Consider the following 16,454-nt stretch of genomic DNA (forward strand, 5'->3'; position numbering starts at 1 on the left):
TCTCTAAAGCAAGGCCCTTGCTATATATATATATATATATATATATATATATATATATATATAAAAGCATAATTATAAGGCTACGAAAACCAAACGAATTTTATTTTATAGCGATCATACACTTGTATAAACATATTAATGGGTAGAATATTCAGATTCAGATTCAGACTGACAATAAACCATGCCAAATATTACACACTGGCCCTTTAAGAGGATCAGTACAATCACACATTTCAATTCACTATGTTTTCCAGAAATGCTCACCCACTTTAAGTTCTATCAGATTCTATTGACTTTGGTTTGCATATCTTTGCATGCAGCATAAACTTCACAGAAGTCTAACTTGACCTGTGTTGCAGTAAACCACATGCTTAATAGGGCTGCAACTAACGATTATTTTCATTGTCGACTAATCTGTCGATTATTTATTCGATTAGTCGACTAATCATTATATCGAAAAACGTGTCAAAATGTTGAAAAATGTCGGTCTGTCTCGCCCAAACCCCAAAATTATGTCATCTAATGTCTTGTTTTGTACTCATGCCACTCACGTTTTAGTTCACTGTCATGGGAGAGTGTGTAAAGCTGCCAATATTTGAACGTAAGAAGCTGCAATAAGAGTATTTTGGGGTATTTTTATAGTACTTTTCTATGAAAAAAGACTCAAACTACTAAAATAGTCACCGATTATTTTAATAGTCGATTAGTCATCGATGAGTCGGCTAATCGTTGCAGCTCTAATGCTTAATAGTTAGCTATTAGAAAAGAAAGTGATAAAAAGACAGGTATAAAGAGAAGCTAGGGCTTGGCAATGTATCAATAGTGGGATATGAGACAAGACATCATTTGGATTTTGGATATCCTAATAGTCTAAGTGTTGTCTTTTCCTGGTTTTAAAAGCTGCATTACATTGAAGTGATGTAATTTACTGAACTTACCAGACTGCTCTCGCTGTTCTATTATTTGCTTTCACCCACTTAATCATTATATCCACATTACTGATACGTATTTATCAAAAATGTCATTATGTAAATACTTTGTAAAAGCACCAGTACGCAACCCTACAATATCGTTATCAAGGTAAACATTGTGATATTTGATTTCCTCCATATCCCTCTGCCCCAAGAGAAGCTAATGCAGCAATGCAGTTATTTATATAAGATGAGGGAACCTGATGCTGCACCCTGTAGGACAACATTTACATTGATGTGGCTATTTTCAGAGGGAACCTCTTTTGAACTCAGGGAGAGAAAAATATCCCGTTGGGTAAGTAAATGAGATACAGTCTGCGAAAACAGTGTGTGGACACCTGGAGATTACAGCCTTATGATTGCTGAACATGGGTATTAAGCTTGCACTGCTGTGTCGAGGTTTTCTGCACAATTTTGGATCCTGGCTGCAGGCATTTGCTCCTATTCAGACACAAGGGAAATAGTCAATAAGGCTCACAGTCTGTGTTAAATGTCATCCTATATGTGCTGGATCAGGGCTCTGTGTAGTAGAAGGTCCTTCACACCACACTGGTATGACACTGTAGCATTAGGATTCCCCTTCACTGGACCTAATGGGCTCATACCATTAAAACAGCCTTAAGCAAAAAGCATACAAGTGTAAATACGACTGTCCTCCATCTTTTTGCCTGGTATTTTAAGTATTCATCGTTGGTACCTTGCTCTGCAGCCTGTTGACCCTCAGGCTGTGAAGTGACAAAACAGACTAGTCATGAGGTATAACGCTAAATTCAAGTGTTGACACTGTAGCAGGCCGAGAAGACTCCCCGTCTTTCTCACAGTGTTCAAACTACAACAGCGAAATCCCTCAGTATCTCGTGTTTTAGCATGCAACGTTAACTTACAGCACACAGCTAACGGTGGCAGAATAAAAACCAAAAACAATGTCCTGCTAGCTAACTTAGCTCCGTTAACCACAACAACACACTCTGTCGTGCCGTTTTAAACGGAAAAGAATATTCTTAAAATAATGTCACTCAGCATGTGAATATTTCCATTGAATATACTCACCTACCTGACAGCTGGGAAGACATTTAGAGTCGTGGGAACAGAGAAAACCTGAGCTCAACAGCGAGTAAAGTTTAGCAGCTTTTTTGCTTTAAGCCGAGCCGTGACGTCATGAGAAGCGGGGATACTACGGTAAGCCCAATAGACCAAAAATACGACACCTGGAGAAAAGCGAGAGGAGAGGAGGAAAACAGAATATATAACAAATATATATATGAAATTCATGGTTTGGCCTGAGGTTACTATTAGAAAATATAAAAAAATATAAATAGATGATGAAAATATATATTTAACTTTGTCTGGCCAAAATGTAATCAGGAGAAATCAATTAAAACATTAAAACAGACCTTTGTTGCACAAAAATCTGGGTTAATTTCACCTTTTACTCTTTGAAAGAATAATGGCAAGAACAGTTTATAGTTTCAGAGCTTTTCATATAAAGAATGAAGCAAGGCTGAACTTGCATCCAAGCAAACTAGGCCCCAGTCTAGTGAATTGTCTCTCTTATCTGTTTGTTTCCCTGCTGGTAATTTGATTATCTGGAAATTTGTATATGAATTTGCAGCACTAACTGGCTTGTCCTGTGTGAGGCTGCACTCCAGGGTATGCTAACAATGCACTAAGTGAGAGAGGGGGTCTACAGGGGGGCCTAATAGCATTTCTTGCCCCAGAGCCTCTCAACAGGTGAATCCAGCCATGATGAACCATAAATATTGTGACTCCTATTGGTACAATTTTTATTATATTTCAGAGGTGTCATATTTATTAACCAGAAATAGTCAGCCCCTACTTCTCATACATTTTCTGTGAATATACAGCAAAAGACAGTATCTGCCATATTTTGTTAATGCATACATAGTCGAAATATAGCAAAGCAAACTGAGCATTCATCTGTGAAATGTGACAGAGAAGGGAGATGCTGTAACCTGTCTTTTCATATTTCATTTTAATTTCCATCACCTTGCTACTGTTCTCAAGGGTATTTTTGTTGCACATATTGTTTTTACACTGTAAGAGTCACTTAAAACAATAAAGGACTGCATCACCATTGTGTAATTGTTGTGAAAGCGAGCCAACGCCAGGTGGCAGTGTCACACCTGGCGGCCTCAGAGCGCTGACCATGGTGCTGAAGAGACAGAAGAGAATATCGCTTCACTAGGCTACTTTTTAAAATAAAGTTAAATGTTGTAAATTAAAATGTAGAAAAAAAAATATATTAATATCTAATAAAATAAACTTTTCTTTTAATTTTGTTTGTTTTTAACTCAAAAAAGAAAAAGAAAAACTGTACACTGCACATAGGGGAAATGTCAATTTCACAATAATTCCATACTCCAGATTAAAAACTGTTATTGTTGTTAATTATTAATTACTAATCATTATTATTACTATTATTATTATTATTATTATTATTATTATTATTATTACTACTACTAAAGCAAATAAAAGTTGTTAGTTTTTTATTTTTTCAATTTATTTTTGTTTTGTTTTTATTTTACTTTAAAAGCAGTTTTATTTATTCTTTAATTTACAAACAGTATCGATGCAACGTAGATCAGGTTATTAACATCAATAAAATGAGACTCAAAAAGTGTCATTTAAAAGGATATTTTGAAAAGCTTCTTTTCTCACCGAAATGCCCAAATCCGCCTTTTTTCAAGAAAATTAGAAAATAATAATAATAATAATAATAATAATAATAATAATAATAATAATAATAATGATAAAATAAGTAAAAATAAAACACAACTTGATTTGAGTTGCACCTTGAAGAGCAAACAAAATAAATGAAAGTTTTTATATGTCTGTCTAATAACTCCCACATCTTCAGTGCCGGAGCTGCCGACTAAACAGACACAACCAGGCAGACTCTGTTACATCCTCACAGACATATGACGCATTTTCCATCACTGGTATAAATACGCAGCATCATTCTCTGCCAGCAGCCGAGACTCACAGTTCAGACTCTCTCTGCTGCACGAAGCAGTGCCACAGTCCACAATGCGCTCTTCAAGGTGCGACGGTGTGATGCGCACCAGGCTCTCCATCAAGTAACGGAAAGCTCTCCAAACACTTCGAGTTTACCAACAATGGAGGGCACAAACAACACGACAGCCTGGTCTCAGTTGGTCAACTCTTCCACTCCAGCACCCAAACCTGAAGACGAGAAGGTGAAGCTGAGTTATCAAGTGGTCACATCTTTCCTGCTTGGCGCGCTCATCCTGTGCGCAATATTTGGGAACGCGTGCGTCGTCGCAGCCATCGCCTTGGAGCGGTCTCTCCAGAATGTGGCCAACTACCTGATCGGCTCTCTGGCTGTCACCGACCTGATGGTGTCGGTGCTGGTGCTGCCCATGGCGGCGCTTTACCAGGTGCTAAACCGATGGACTCTCGGGCAGATTCCGTGTGACATCTTCATCTCTCTGGATGTGTTGTGCTGCACGTCGTCCATCTTGCACCTGTGCGCCATCGCTCTGGACAGGTACTGGGCAATAACCGAGCCCATAGAGTACATGAAGAAGAGGACGCCGAGGAGAGCCGCCGTCCTCATCAGTGTCACCTGGCTGGTCGGATTCTCCATCTCAGTGCCGCCAATGTTAATCATGCGCTCCCAGCCTAGCAGCATGGAAGAGGACAGGAAGAACCCCAAGCAGTGTAAGATCAGGCAAGACCCCTGGTACACAATATACTCAACTTTCGGGGCTTTTTACATCCCGCTGACACTAATGCTGGTTTTATATGGGCGGATATTCAAAGCAGCCAGGTTTCGGATCAGGAGGACGGTGCGTAAAACGGAGAAAAAGAAAGTGTCTGACTCTTGCCTTGCGCTGTCTCCAGCCCTGTTCCACAAAAAGACTCCCGGAGACGCGCAGGGCAAGAACTGGAGGAGGAGCGTGGAGCCCCGGCCGCTGCCGAGCGTCAATGGCGCGGTGAAACACGCGGAGGACGGCGAGTCTCTGGAGATCATCGAAGTCCACAGCAACTCCAAAGGCAACCTGCCGCTGCCCAACACCCCGAGCTCCGTGCCGCTGTTCGAGAGCCGGCACGAGAAGGCGACCGAGGCGAAGAGGAAGATTGCGCTGGCACGGGAGCGCAAAACGGTGAAGACTCTGGGCATCATCATGGGCACCTTCATCCTATGCTGGCTGCCCTTCTTCATCGTCGCCCTGGTCATGCCTTTCTGTCAGGAGTCGTGCTACATGCCCCGCTGGCTGGAGGATGTCATCAACTGGCTGGGTTACTCCAACTCTTTACTCAACCCCATCATTTACGCGTACTTCAACAAAGACTTTCAGAGCGCTTTCAAGAAAATAATCAAGTGTCATTTCTGCAGACCGTGATGGAAATCCAGGTATAGAGACGAGCAGCAGCCCTGAAACCGGCACAAAGAGATTGTTGTGGATGAACAGAGGGCTCATAATGATTACTGTTGATCATCGCCATCGTTATCAGTACTGACATATTCCCACAGGTGTCTGTAGCCTATGCATAGATAAAGCTGTGATCGTTTGATTGAAGCTCCATGTTCCTCATTCTGTTCTGTAATGTTCAATAAAGAAATAATTTTTCATATATTTTCCGAAGTCGTGATTTATGATTTTATTTCATGTACAGATTTGCGCTTTAAATTCTGCAAACTAAATGGTTTAAAACAAGTGGTAAGAGGCTTAAACATATTGAATCCAATCAGCAGAATAATCGATTAATCATTTAGATAATTTAAGAAGCTTAAAATGAAAAAAAGCGCTTTATTTTGTGATGTTTTATTTATATCATTGTAAATTAAGTGTTGTTGGATTTGTGACAAGAAACAACTGACGACGTCACATAGGGCTAATTGAAATTGTGATGTATTTATAATGTATTTTTCAATATTTTCTAACATTTTATAGATAATGAAAAAACAATCAACTGCAGCCCAAATCTAAATACTATAATATTTAATTTCTACATGTTCAAATACTTTTATAGTGTGTATGTGGCAATTAGAAAATTGGAAATTAAAGCAACATTAACAACTTCTCATTCCAACATCGTCAGATACCGACGTGGGTTCGTGGTTCGGTTCGATCATCAACCATCGGTATTTGACAGCCTGGGAATGAGACTCAACATTTGAGTATAAGCTGCATAAAGGTGCTTTAAGGATCCAAATTTACAGTCCCATTTACAGCATTTAGCTAAAGCTCTTATCCAGGACATGGTTCCATATATATTCTCATTGAAAGACCTGAATGGGCTGTTTAACATCTGCACTTAAATATGAAAAAGAAACCACATCCACGCTGCTGTCTCGTTTCCAAATCTTTTATTCTATGGTTATGCATTTTCTTGTTGCCTAGCAGCACCTGCAACATACTTATAGATATGCATAATTATGGCAGTGCCCTCAAGCAAGGCACACAGTGTCACACTTTTAGAGGCTGTAACTGTACAGCTCCCAGGTGTGGATTTGTTTTTTCCCTGTGTGGCTAAATAACCCTCTCACCCCACTGGTGGGACAATAGGCATTGTTTAAACCCACATAACTTTATAATAAACTTGTGTCGGTGTCCAAAATTGCTCAGAGAATATTTAAATTGGATGGAAAGGTGCAAAAAATGTGAATATTTCTTTCTACGTAAACATCATAAAGCTTTAATTGAGAGCTGCAAAAATGAAACAGGATATTGTATGGGATTCTCTCACAAAGTGTGGAGAAAAAACCTGAATTTAAAAACTTTAAAGTTACTTAAAAGGAAATAAAAGGACAAAATCTCAATGTTAAGGGGTTAATGCTGCACATATGTGATTTTTGTGAATCTAAATGAGTCACATTGGGACTTTAGTTCCTAATATCTTCACAGAATTTGCAACAGAAAATGTGTCACCCTCCTCAAAGTGTCTTCAAACAGCGTCCTGAGCCCCCAGAGTGTGTCCCCTGAGCTCCACCTGCACTCTGATCCTCTCATAACATGCATGTATGGATCTGCTGTGTCTCAGCGCTGACGGTGAAACAAAGACAATTCCTTATTACAGTTTGAGAAAAATGCATTTCATCATTCCAGGGGGTTACGCTGACATGGAGAGCATCTCGAATGGGTGGTGGGTGGGCAGACAGACAGACAGATAGTCAGAGAGACAGACAGAGAGATAGAAAGCACACACACACATTCATCAAAAGGCTGCTGCTGAAGTGGTCGGGGTGCTTCTTGTAGCGCCTCTCTGCCCTTTTCCTCCATCACTCACAGCCTCATAACATATAAGTCCATCTTAAAAAGGCTGTGAAGGGGGCACGCAGATGGATGCTGGAGAGGCGGTCGCCATAGCGACATATGGCTGATGCAAACTCCAGGGGCCGAGGGGGCAATTACCTGATCAAAGGCCTGCTGCGACACAGGAATACAGAGGTGTGTGTGAGGGGCCCACAGCTGGCAGCCACCGCAGACAATAAGCAGGTGTGGTTTTTATTCTTCGGCTGACTGTGTTCCACAGTGACTGCTGCTGTCCAGGAAGGTCTGCGCCACAAACTTTTTTCTTTTTAAAGTTCATTTTCTCTTTTTATTTCCCACTGAGTAACTCTATAAAAAGGTTACAATGACCCTTTCACATCCAGCCTGATTGAATCACACACACACATATATTCTGTTTCAGTTTGCTCCAGCTCTGCAGTCAAACTACATGATATTAATATTGAATCAAATATTAAAACTCCAAATATCTTATGGCTGTGTAATTCCACCAAATGGAAATATTCTAGATGTAGCATCAGTTCTTGCCCACCAAAAAGGTCAGAGGTTAAAGCACAGACTGGCTACATGGAGACATTGCCCGGGCTGTAGTCACCAGTCAGGACAATGAGCTGATGTCCTCATACCTTTTTCTGTTGGTTTTAGCAACCCGGATGGAGCTGACATTTCACACTTTAAAAATGTACGCAATGTTTCAGTGTTTTTAGACTCTAATCTTCTATGTTTTTACCACCCTCCTGAATATATGACATCATGATGGGGTCTAATCACCAGACTTTTCACATTTCTCATAGAGACAGACAACCATTCACACTCACATTCAAAACCACGGCCAGCTGTGGGAGGAGGCTGGAGTACCTGACACAGGGAGAACATACAAACTCCGCACAGAAGGGCTTCCCCACCCTGGGATTCAAACCAGGAACCCTCCTACTGTGAGATTACAATGCTAACCACTGCCCCACTGTGCCAACATGAGGAAGCTATGAAAATCAAATGCCCATGACTGAGCAGTACTTTGTTCAGTACTTTACTCAAATCAATGGAATCACATGATTCATTTTAAATTAAAGAAAGGAGGGGAGAGAAATACAGCAAGGAATCTCTGTTGAGACTTGGGAGGACATCTGCTCCCAATCTCACTTGGTAACTTCCTCTGAGAGCTGAAGAGAATTTAAATGGAGAAAATGAATGATGAGATAGTTCAGAACACCACATGGATCACCTTCCAGAAACTGCTGGAGCTACTGTAGAGAAACAGATTCCAATTTTGTCCATACTCTCTGGTCACGTAAACTGAGGCGATACTTGATCTATAGTAGATATAGTATAGATCTATAGAACCATTGGCTGCTCTACTGGGAGTTATCCCAGGAGGAACTGAAAACAGAAACCACTCATATCGTCTTTGTATTCTCCCAGTGAACTGGTTAAAGTCCAATATTTCAGTCATGGCTGGAGTGCTTGTGGTTAGTCCATTATATGGAAGAAATAACACATAACTTGAGATTCCAAAGGAGGACATTTTTGAGAAGGTGAAGCCCAGCTCTGTCAGTTATAACATGTCATTATTATTTTTCTGTTTATTTTTCGTTCCTTTTCTCTTTTGTTTTCCCTTATTATCTGTCATCTATGGACGTTATACATTTTGTTGTTTGACTACTTGCATGTTGGTCTTGATTTGACTGTGCTAATTGCCTTTGGATCAAGATCAGTTAGTTAGGTTAGGTTTAGCCACAAAAACCAGAGGGTTATGGTTAGGACAAGATCATGTTTTGGGTTAAAAACCAGGTTATCGTGGCACATTCACAAGTCAAGAAGCTGTCGATGTCTAAACAGCTTTTCATGGCATTATCCTGGCTGAAAATGCAGCAACAAGTAGCTATACACCAACTGGTTGTGTTGTGTCGGTCTGCGGTGATCTGCAGCTTGGCAGGTGTCACAACATCAACCATCCCTCCACCTTCCAATGACAAAGTCAGCTCATATGTCACTTTAGATCATATGTGTCAATATTTTCTATTTTCTTCCTGCACCTCGGCTGGTCTGCTCACACCTCTGATTGTCTCTAAATCCGTCAGTATCCTAGAGGATTCAATAATAATGAACATTTTCAGTCGTTCTTATTGTGTTTATTGTTGATTCACACAGTACTTTTGCTTACACACGTTACTGTGTTGCCACATCTAGACAAAAAATACAAATTTAAAACAACAAAATCTGTATTGATACAATTCCACCACAACACAATTGTTATGCTGTCTCTTCAATGCCCAATCCCTAAAGTTTTATTCCCTCCAGACAACAGGATCTGTCAGTCACATTTGAGTTTTTGGCAGCAGACATTTCAAAAGATTATTTCTCAAAACAACAAGGAAACAAAAGTATGAGGATGATGTCAACCTGCTGACTGAAGCATTAAACTTCTCAAATTCCAGGAAGTTACTTGAAAAGCGTGCAGGACGATATAAAACCTCTGGAGCCCCGTAACACAGTATGAATGTATCATTACAGATGCTTGTGCATTCTCCAGGTTTGTTGTCTGCGCTTCCTCAGAGACGGCCACCGAGTGCACTTGGCTCTAAATCAGCCTGCGTATTGAGGGAGGTGAAGAGTGTGGATTAAATTTCATCCATACACTCTTGAACTGTTCAGTCGTGTTTCCCTTGCAGGGGCGCCGGTGGCGTTCTGCTGTCAGAGGAATTACGTTCTGGGCTCTCACAGCCTCGCAGGGATAAACCCTCTTCGTCTTTTTTGGATTTCTTCTCGGAACTGCCGTTGTTAGAGCTTAGAGGGAAACATCAGAACAGGAGCCGCAGATGAGTCTTATGAAATGCATTTTACATATATATGTATACATTTTATGGACATTAAAGGAGGCAATCAAAGGAGTGGTGCAGATCCTGTATATGTGCAGGGGGAATTTACACCTGATTCATAAAGGCTGAAAGATAAAAAATATATCATTTTTAAAATAAATTCTTTCTGAGATTCAATTTTCAATTATACATCACGTTCAAACCCCCTAGCTTGAGAACCCTCATGCTGTGAGGCAACAATGCTAACCACTGCACCACCGTGCTGCATGCATATATATTTTCTTTAATCTAGAATATTAATTAGTGGAATTCTGAGGTGCTTCTTTTATTCATGAATGACCCATCTGTGAGATTATCAAACAACCTGCTGCAGACCAAAATGTTTCAGCATCTAAATGGTCAGATTGTCATATTACAGGATATTCAGTTAATATTCATAGTCCCCACAGAACCAATTTAATGATCCCATATTTTCTGTAATTTCCTTGAAAGACACTGTTGTAACCATAGATTTATGGGGATGTGCTTCAGAATGACCGTTTAATTTGGCAGAAACAGGGAGAATGGAGACAATATTCAGCTGGTTTATTTCCAGACAAGAAGTTAGTGCACAGCAGTTCAGCTGAACATGGAGAAAATGTTAAAATATCTTCAGACAAGAATACAATTCAACATTCATGGAGGAGAATAAAAGCTCTAATAATGAATTTTACTGGAAATAAATAACAGCATATAAACACTGCAAAACTATGAGCTCTTACTGTGTCAGAACTTTATGTTTTCCTACACTGTGTAATATCATATGTAAATACAGTCTGCATTAGGATTGTCATGAGAACCGATACTTTGGTACCAAGTCGATGCCAACACGCAACGTCGGTACCTGTGTTTTTTGTTGGTACCTTAAGTACCGGATACAACTTTGCCCTCAGCCAGCCGTGTCAGTTCCTGTCGGTACTGATGGGGGCAGTATACGCGCGTCAGTCGGTGCTGAGGACGAGCACCGAAGAAGAACGCTTCTTCTCTGTTGTCTTTGTAGAAACAATGGCTTCTACAAGTGCTGCTGGAGCCACAACACCTTGGCTTGTCTAAAAGTCAAGTAGTAGGAGTCGTGTGTGGAGAGGGTCAGGCCTCATTTATACCGCAAGTGATGCGTTCGCGTAGTGCTCGCGAACAGTCACTGTTTACTTGCATTTTTATTTCAACGGGCATGTTAACAGGTTAGAGCATTCACACCGCATCCGTTCTACGCGCTGCTTGAGAAGCGCTGCTTTCGCGAGCAAGCTCGAAAACAGAAGAGATGCCGATTTCTTGTGCGAGTTGCAAGCGAATGGTCACGGTATTCAACAAAAAACAGAGTTTGCGTGTGTTGTGACCTCTCTCGGCCACCGCAGACATCTCCCCCTTGACCAAGGGAGACCTGACAGGCACATGTTTCATGTACTTACCCATTTGTAGTGCTAAATATGAATTCTCCAAGCGTTGGAATAATCACTGGTGCGCCAACCTGTCCACCCTGGGCTTTGGGTCCAAAGTTTGAAACAGTTTTAACAAAGCAGTGAATTTAGAAATACATGAGTTCTGTTTTTTGATTTTTATCGTGGTATCGAATGAGTATCGAGAATCATGGAAATTTACTGGTATTGGTATCGACTACTGAAATTCTGGTATCATGACAAGCCTAGTCTCCATACTGCTGATAAACTACTTTTTGTTTTGTTAAGGAATTGTAAGTAAGTAAAAGTGAAGGGCCATAAAGCCAGCAAAGTTATTCAGCAATATAACTGCATAGCATATTAAAGTTTGCTAGCATTAGCAACCATAAGCTACTGGTCATACCAGACCAAGTCAGGCTCCAGCAGCGAAACCCCTGAGTGTATTGAAATGAGCAGAAACGTGTTGTGTTACTATCTTTTCATTTGAGGATTAAGAATCTGCTATTTCTTCTCTCAAAAGTTACGCCGTCTCGCTTAAAGTTTCGTCATGCCTCAGCAGTGCGCTATCAACTCACACAGTAAGTCTAACACATTCTCACTCAGACTTCGTCACATGTCGACGTTTGGTCATGGACTTTCCGCATCGACATATGACGTGCAAGGTACCCTGGGTGCGTTGGTTGTTGACGTTCTGGGATGCTTGTCAACTTCAGTCTGTTACGTGCATTGTGTCTTTTCAAAATACACTTCTGTTTTCACAGGAAATGTACAGTTTGCATACAGTCTTTTTCAAAATAAAACCGCTACGCTGCTACAACACCGCAAAGTGACATGTTTTTTCCTGGGTTTAGAAAAAAAGAAGGGTTTGGCTTTATAATAATATGAGAAGATGATTGTCTGACCCATACACCAACCACCCGACCCGTTCTTGTCGGACTTTCGCCCCCTTGACTTACATTGTTGCCTAGCTGCATTTACCCCAATGCCACCAGGCGTTGTTACACAATAACAGCGACCAGCCGTGTCTGATGCTAGAGGTCACTACCCAAGCGCCTGTATTCGACGACTTTGGAATGAGACCTGGTTGGTTGGTCAGTGCCGCAACAAGGCAGCAGAAATGCTCAATTATTATTCTAAGCTTTAGTTTTTCTTAGTTACAATTACATTAGGAAGTGTTTTCTTTTTTACCAAACTACAGCCATCAACTGTGGGTTGGTCACCGTGCAGGAGGAAGAGTGCATCTACTCATGGATGAGAGGCTCGTGCTCATCACAGTGTGAGATGTAAACATTAATGATGTCCTTGGCTGAGCTGTGATGTAAGTTAGCTCAGTGGTGCTAGGTGAGCTAGCAGTAGATGTACATTACCTTATAGTAGAGAGAAAATAGTTCCAACATGAAACTGCTCACAACAAGGTCTGTGGATTATCTCGAGTAACCAAGTCATGATTTCTGGGAAGAGACATTGCTGTTGAGTTTTTCAAATGTATTATTCTGACACTTTGAGCACCACAAGCCGAGTGCCATCTAGTTCCACGATATTTTAAAGAAGGCAGACATCTCTACGGCAGATATCTCCAACACTCATCAACTCTCATTAAAACAATCTGGTCTGATAAAAGGCACTACAGGTAAGAGGAAAAAATATGTAGTTTTGATTTCGGAATAACTGTTCCTTTAAGATATAACAGTATCTCAAAGTATCTCAGTCAGCTCAGCCAGCTTCAGATTGTAAGTTATGCAGGTTTGAAAGTGTAACTCATGTAAAACATGGATTGCTGGTCATGCACGAGTGTCTCTCCAGGAGCTATAAGCAAACAAATGAAGCCTCAGCTGTGAGGTCGTGATGTTTCACAGGGCTCCTCCAACAATAATGAAGTCACGACTGATTACCTGTATGTCTTTATTAAGTGAACTTCACCAACCCGAGGGCTGTTTCGTCTGGTGCTGCCGTCCTTCATTGAACTGAAGTAAAACTGGAGGAATATTTCATATGTGAACTTCAGTGGTCATGGTCTGGTTGTTCTGTGTTTTTGTTCATTCAGAAGCTGCTTTCCCTTTTCTTTCCAGTCGTTTCTTAAATCTTAAAGCCTGGTCTGTTTTTGGCTCCGTAAACCCGACCCTACTGAACCCATGGCAGCTGTCAGTGCTGTCATTTTGTTTGGGGAGTCATTTTACGTGGGACATCAAACAAAGGCTCATTGTTTGTTGTCTTGCTGTTTGATACCTTCTGCAGGTGTTCCTTCTCTTCTGCAGCTGATTCACACACAAGAAGATTAACAAACAGCGTCATCATTTGGATGTTTGCATTTACTGAGAGTGGAAGCAGTGTTGCAAACAAAATGGCATGAGAAATGTTCAGTAACACACATAACACATAAATCCCCAAATGACTTTAAACTCCAGTGATGGATTGGTAACACTTCACTTAAAGCCTACTTATATAAATGCTAAAAGATTATTTAATAAATCGTTTAGAACTCACTATAATGTAGTTGTATGTAGCTATAAGGACATAAGTGGTTGTTAATGCACAGTATATGACACCTAATTTAGCGAGTCGCTGTGTTTCCAGCAGCGATAGTGCCACCAAACGTGGGTGTTTTTCAGTGAGTCATCGCTGTGTTCCCAATGGGCGACCAATGTGCCACCAAACACGGGTGTTGCTGCGTTTTCAACATCGTTTGGGCCACCAAATGTGGGTACTTTTTTAGCATTTCATTGTTGTATTTCCAGCTGCACTTGTGCCATTGAACATGGGTGTCTTCTAGTGAGTTGTCACTATGCTTTCAACCGTGTTTGGGCCACCAAATTTGGGTGTTTTTTGGTGAGTCGTTGCTGCATTTTCAGCTGCGTTAGTGCCACTGAACAAAGATGTTTTTAGCGAGTGCCGTTGCATTTCCAATTGTGTTTGTGTCGCCGTACATGGGTGTTTCTTAGCGAGTCCTCACTATGTTTTCAACGGCAACAGCATTTGTGCCACCATACGTGGGTGTTTTTTTAGAGAGTCAGTGCTGCATTTCCACCGGCAAGTGTGCCATCAAACATGGGTGCTTTTTAAGAGTAGTCACTGTGTTTTCAACAATGTTTGGGCCACCAGATGTGGGTGTTTTTTAGCGAGTTGTCGGACTGTGCCACCGAACATGGGTGTTTTAAGTTGTCTTGTTTCCAGCTGCATTAGTGCCATTGAAAGGGGGTGTTTTTGGCAAGTGTTGCTGCATGTGCAGGTGTTTGTGCCGCTGGACATGGGTGTTTTTTAGCAAGCCACAGCTGCATTTCCAGTGGTGTTAGCACCACTGAACGTATTTGTTACCTGAGCTGATGCCACATTTCCAGTGGCAATAATGCCACAAAACATTAGGCCTATGTTTTTTTAACAAATGGTTGATGTGTTTCCAGTGGCAATTGTGCCATGGAATGTGAGTGTTTTTAGCAAGATGCCGCTGCATTTCCATCGGTGTTTGTGCCACTAAACATGGCTGTGTTAAGCCAAAAAAAGATCTTTTCCTAACTATAACCAGTTGGTTTTTGTGCCTTAACATAACCACACATGGACCATAGTGTTGTTGATACTAAAGAAACATAAAGTTTCAACATATCCACAACTAAATAATGTACAAATGTAATGTATCCATAGGTTTGTAGAAACATACAATGCCAATGTTTATTCTGGTGAATGGTTTGCGATACTCATGTTACCCAGAGTATGAACCCTGTAAATCTGACCACAGGAGTGTCTTTGCAGTCCATGTTTTTTGCCCTCAACAGCCAATGTATCAGCTGTAAAGATGTTAGCTGTACACTAGCGATGTGTTCATTGACAATGTGTGTTGAGTGTGTCATTCAGCGACAGCTCAGACTGATCTCAGACACCAGAACCCTGGTTTATGTTTTGATATTTTCCTCCAGTTCCACCCTTGTTTACTGTCATCTTTGTATGTTAATGAACTGCAGCTATAAAACCTTGGGAGGAGCGCCAATCTTGGCTAAACTTCAGCCGTCCTGGCCAAATTTGTGCCAACTTGTCTTTCCACTAATTTTATAAGCAACTGTCTAAGATTTGCTAGACATGCCTTAGCAGCAGCCAAATCCTCAGTGTGTTTGTTTCGTCCAACACATTTTATGTAATGTGTTGTGAATATTAAAGCCTTGAGGGGACTCTATTGTGGCTTGAAAGTTGTGGTCTTGTTGGACATTATTTATTTAATCCTAGTTCACAACACCCATAGTAAACATAAATGCATACAAAAGAGTAATAATTTCAGCATTATGTTCTCCATCCATTGGCAATGGTCAGGTCCTAAATAGTAAAATGAGACTCTGAATGTTAAAAACGCACCACAACACAACATTCTGAAATGCAGAAAGCACAGCATCATTTGAAAACAGTGAGATGTGTGTCACTTGGCAGAGCAATCTCCAGGCATCCTCGCTCAGAGTTATTAAGGATGGATCAATCCATGACATTTTCCATCTGCCTCTTAAATCCCACTGTCTGGACCTTTTCAGACACATAAACATTGTGAAGTTGGAGGTTTGGTTTTGTTGTTCAAAGTTGAGTCACATTTTCTTCAAGATTTTACCTGCATGATTCCACTGTGATCCTGGAGTTGCCCTCTCTGTTGGTTCATACAGCACCATGTGTTGAGTGATTGCTGTCTTAAAGGACGAGGCCATCAATATTTTCTTCCATCCATTAATCCATCCATTGGGCGGCAGTAGCTCAGTCCATAGGGACTTGGGCTGGGAACTGGAGGGTCCCCGTCCGGACCAAAAAAATATGGAGCTTGAACTGGTAGCTGGAGAGGTGCCAGTTCACCTCCTGGGCACTGCCGAGGTGCCCCTGTGCAAGGCACCGAACCCCCCCAACTGCTCAGAGCGCCTGTCATAGCCCACTCTGACATCTCTTCACTTAGTGCATGTATAGGTCCAGTTTGTACATGTGTGTGTT

At 41.1% G+C, this 16,454-nt stretch overlaps 2 protein-coding genes across 3 annotated transcripts in view; one reads left to right on the forward strand and one right to left on the reverse strand.

The window, feature by feature from the left end:
- Positions 1-2,131, reverse strand: part of rnf180b (ring finger protein 180b) — an 11,402-nt gene extending 9,271 nt beyond the window's left edge. Inside the window, exon 1 of one of the 2 annotated variants that reach the window (XM_050052300.1) lies at positions 2,022-2,131. The gene's annotated coding sequence lies outside the window, so the exon portion shown is untranslated. The remainder of the gene's footprint in view (positions 1-2,021) is intronic. The other variant, XM_050052299.1, reaches the window with a different exon arrangement.
- A 1,841-nt stretch (positions 2,132-3,972) lies between these two features.
- htr1ab (5-hydroxytryptamine (serotonin) receptor 1A b) lies at positions 3,973-5,562 on the forward strand. The gene has a single exon (XM_050052310.1). The coding sequence runs from the start codon at positions 4,109-4,111 to the stop codon at positions 5,357-5,359; it is 1,251 nt and encodes a 416-aa protein (XP_049908267.1). The 5' UTR covers positions 3,973-4,108; the 3' UTR covers positions 5,360-5,562.
- The last annotated feature ends 10,892 nt before the right edge of the window (positions 5,563-16,454 follow it).

Source organism: Epinephelus moara, chromosome 9, assembly GCF_006386435.1.
Source record: "Epinephelus moara isolate mb chromosome 9, YSFRI_EMoa_1.0, whole genome shotgun sequence".
NCBI classification, from domain to species: domain Eukaryota; kingdom Metazoa; phylum Chordata; class Actinopteri; order Perciformes; family Serranidae; genus Epinephelus; species Epinephelus moara.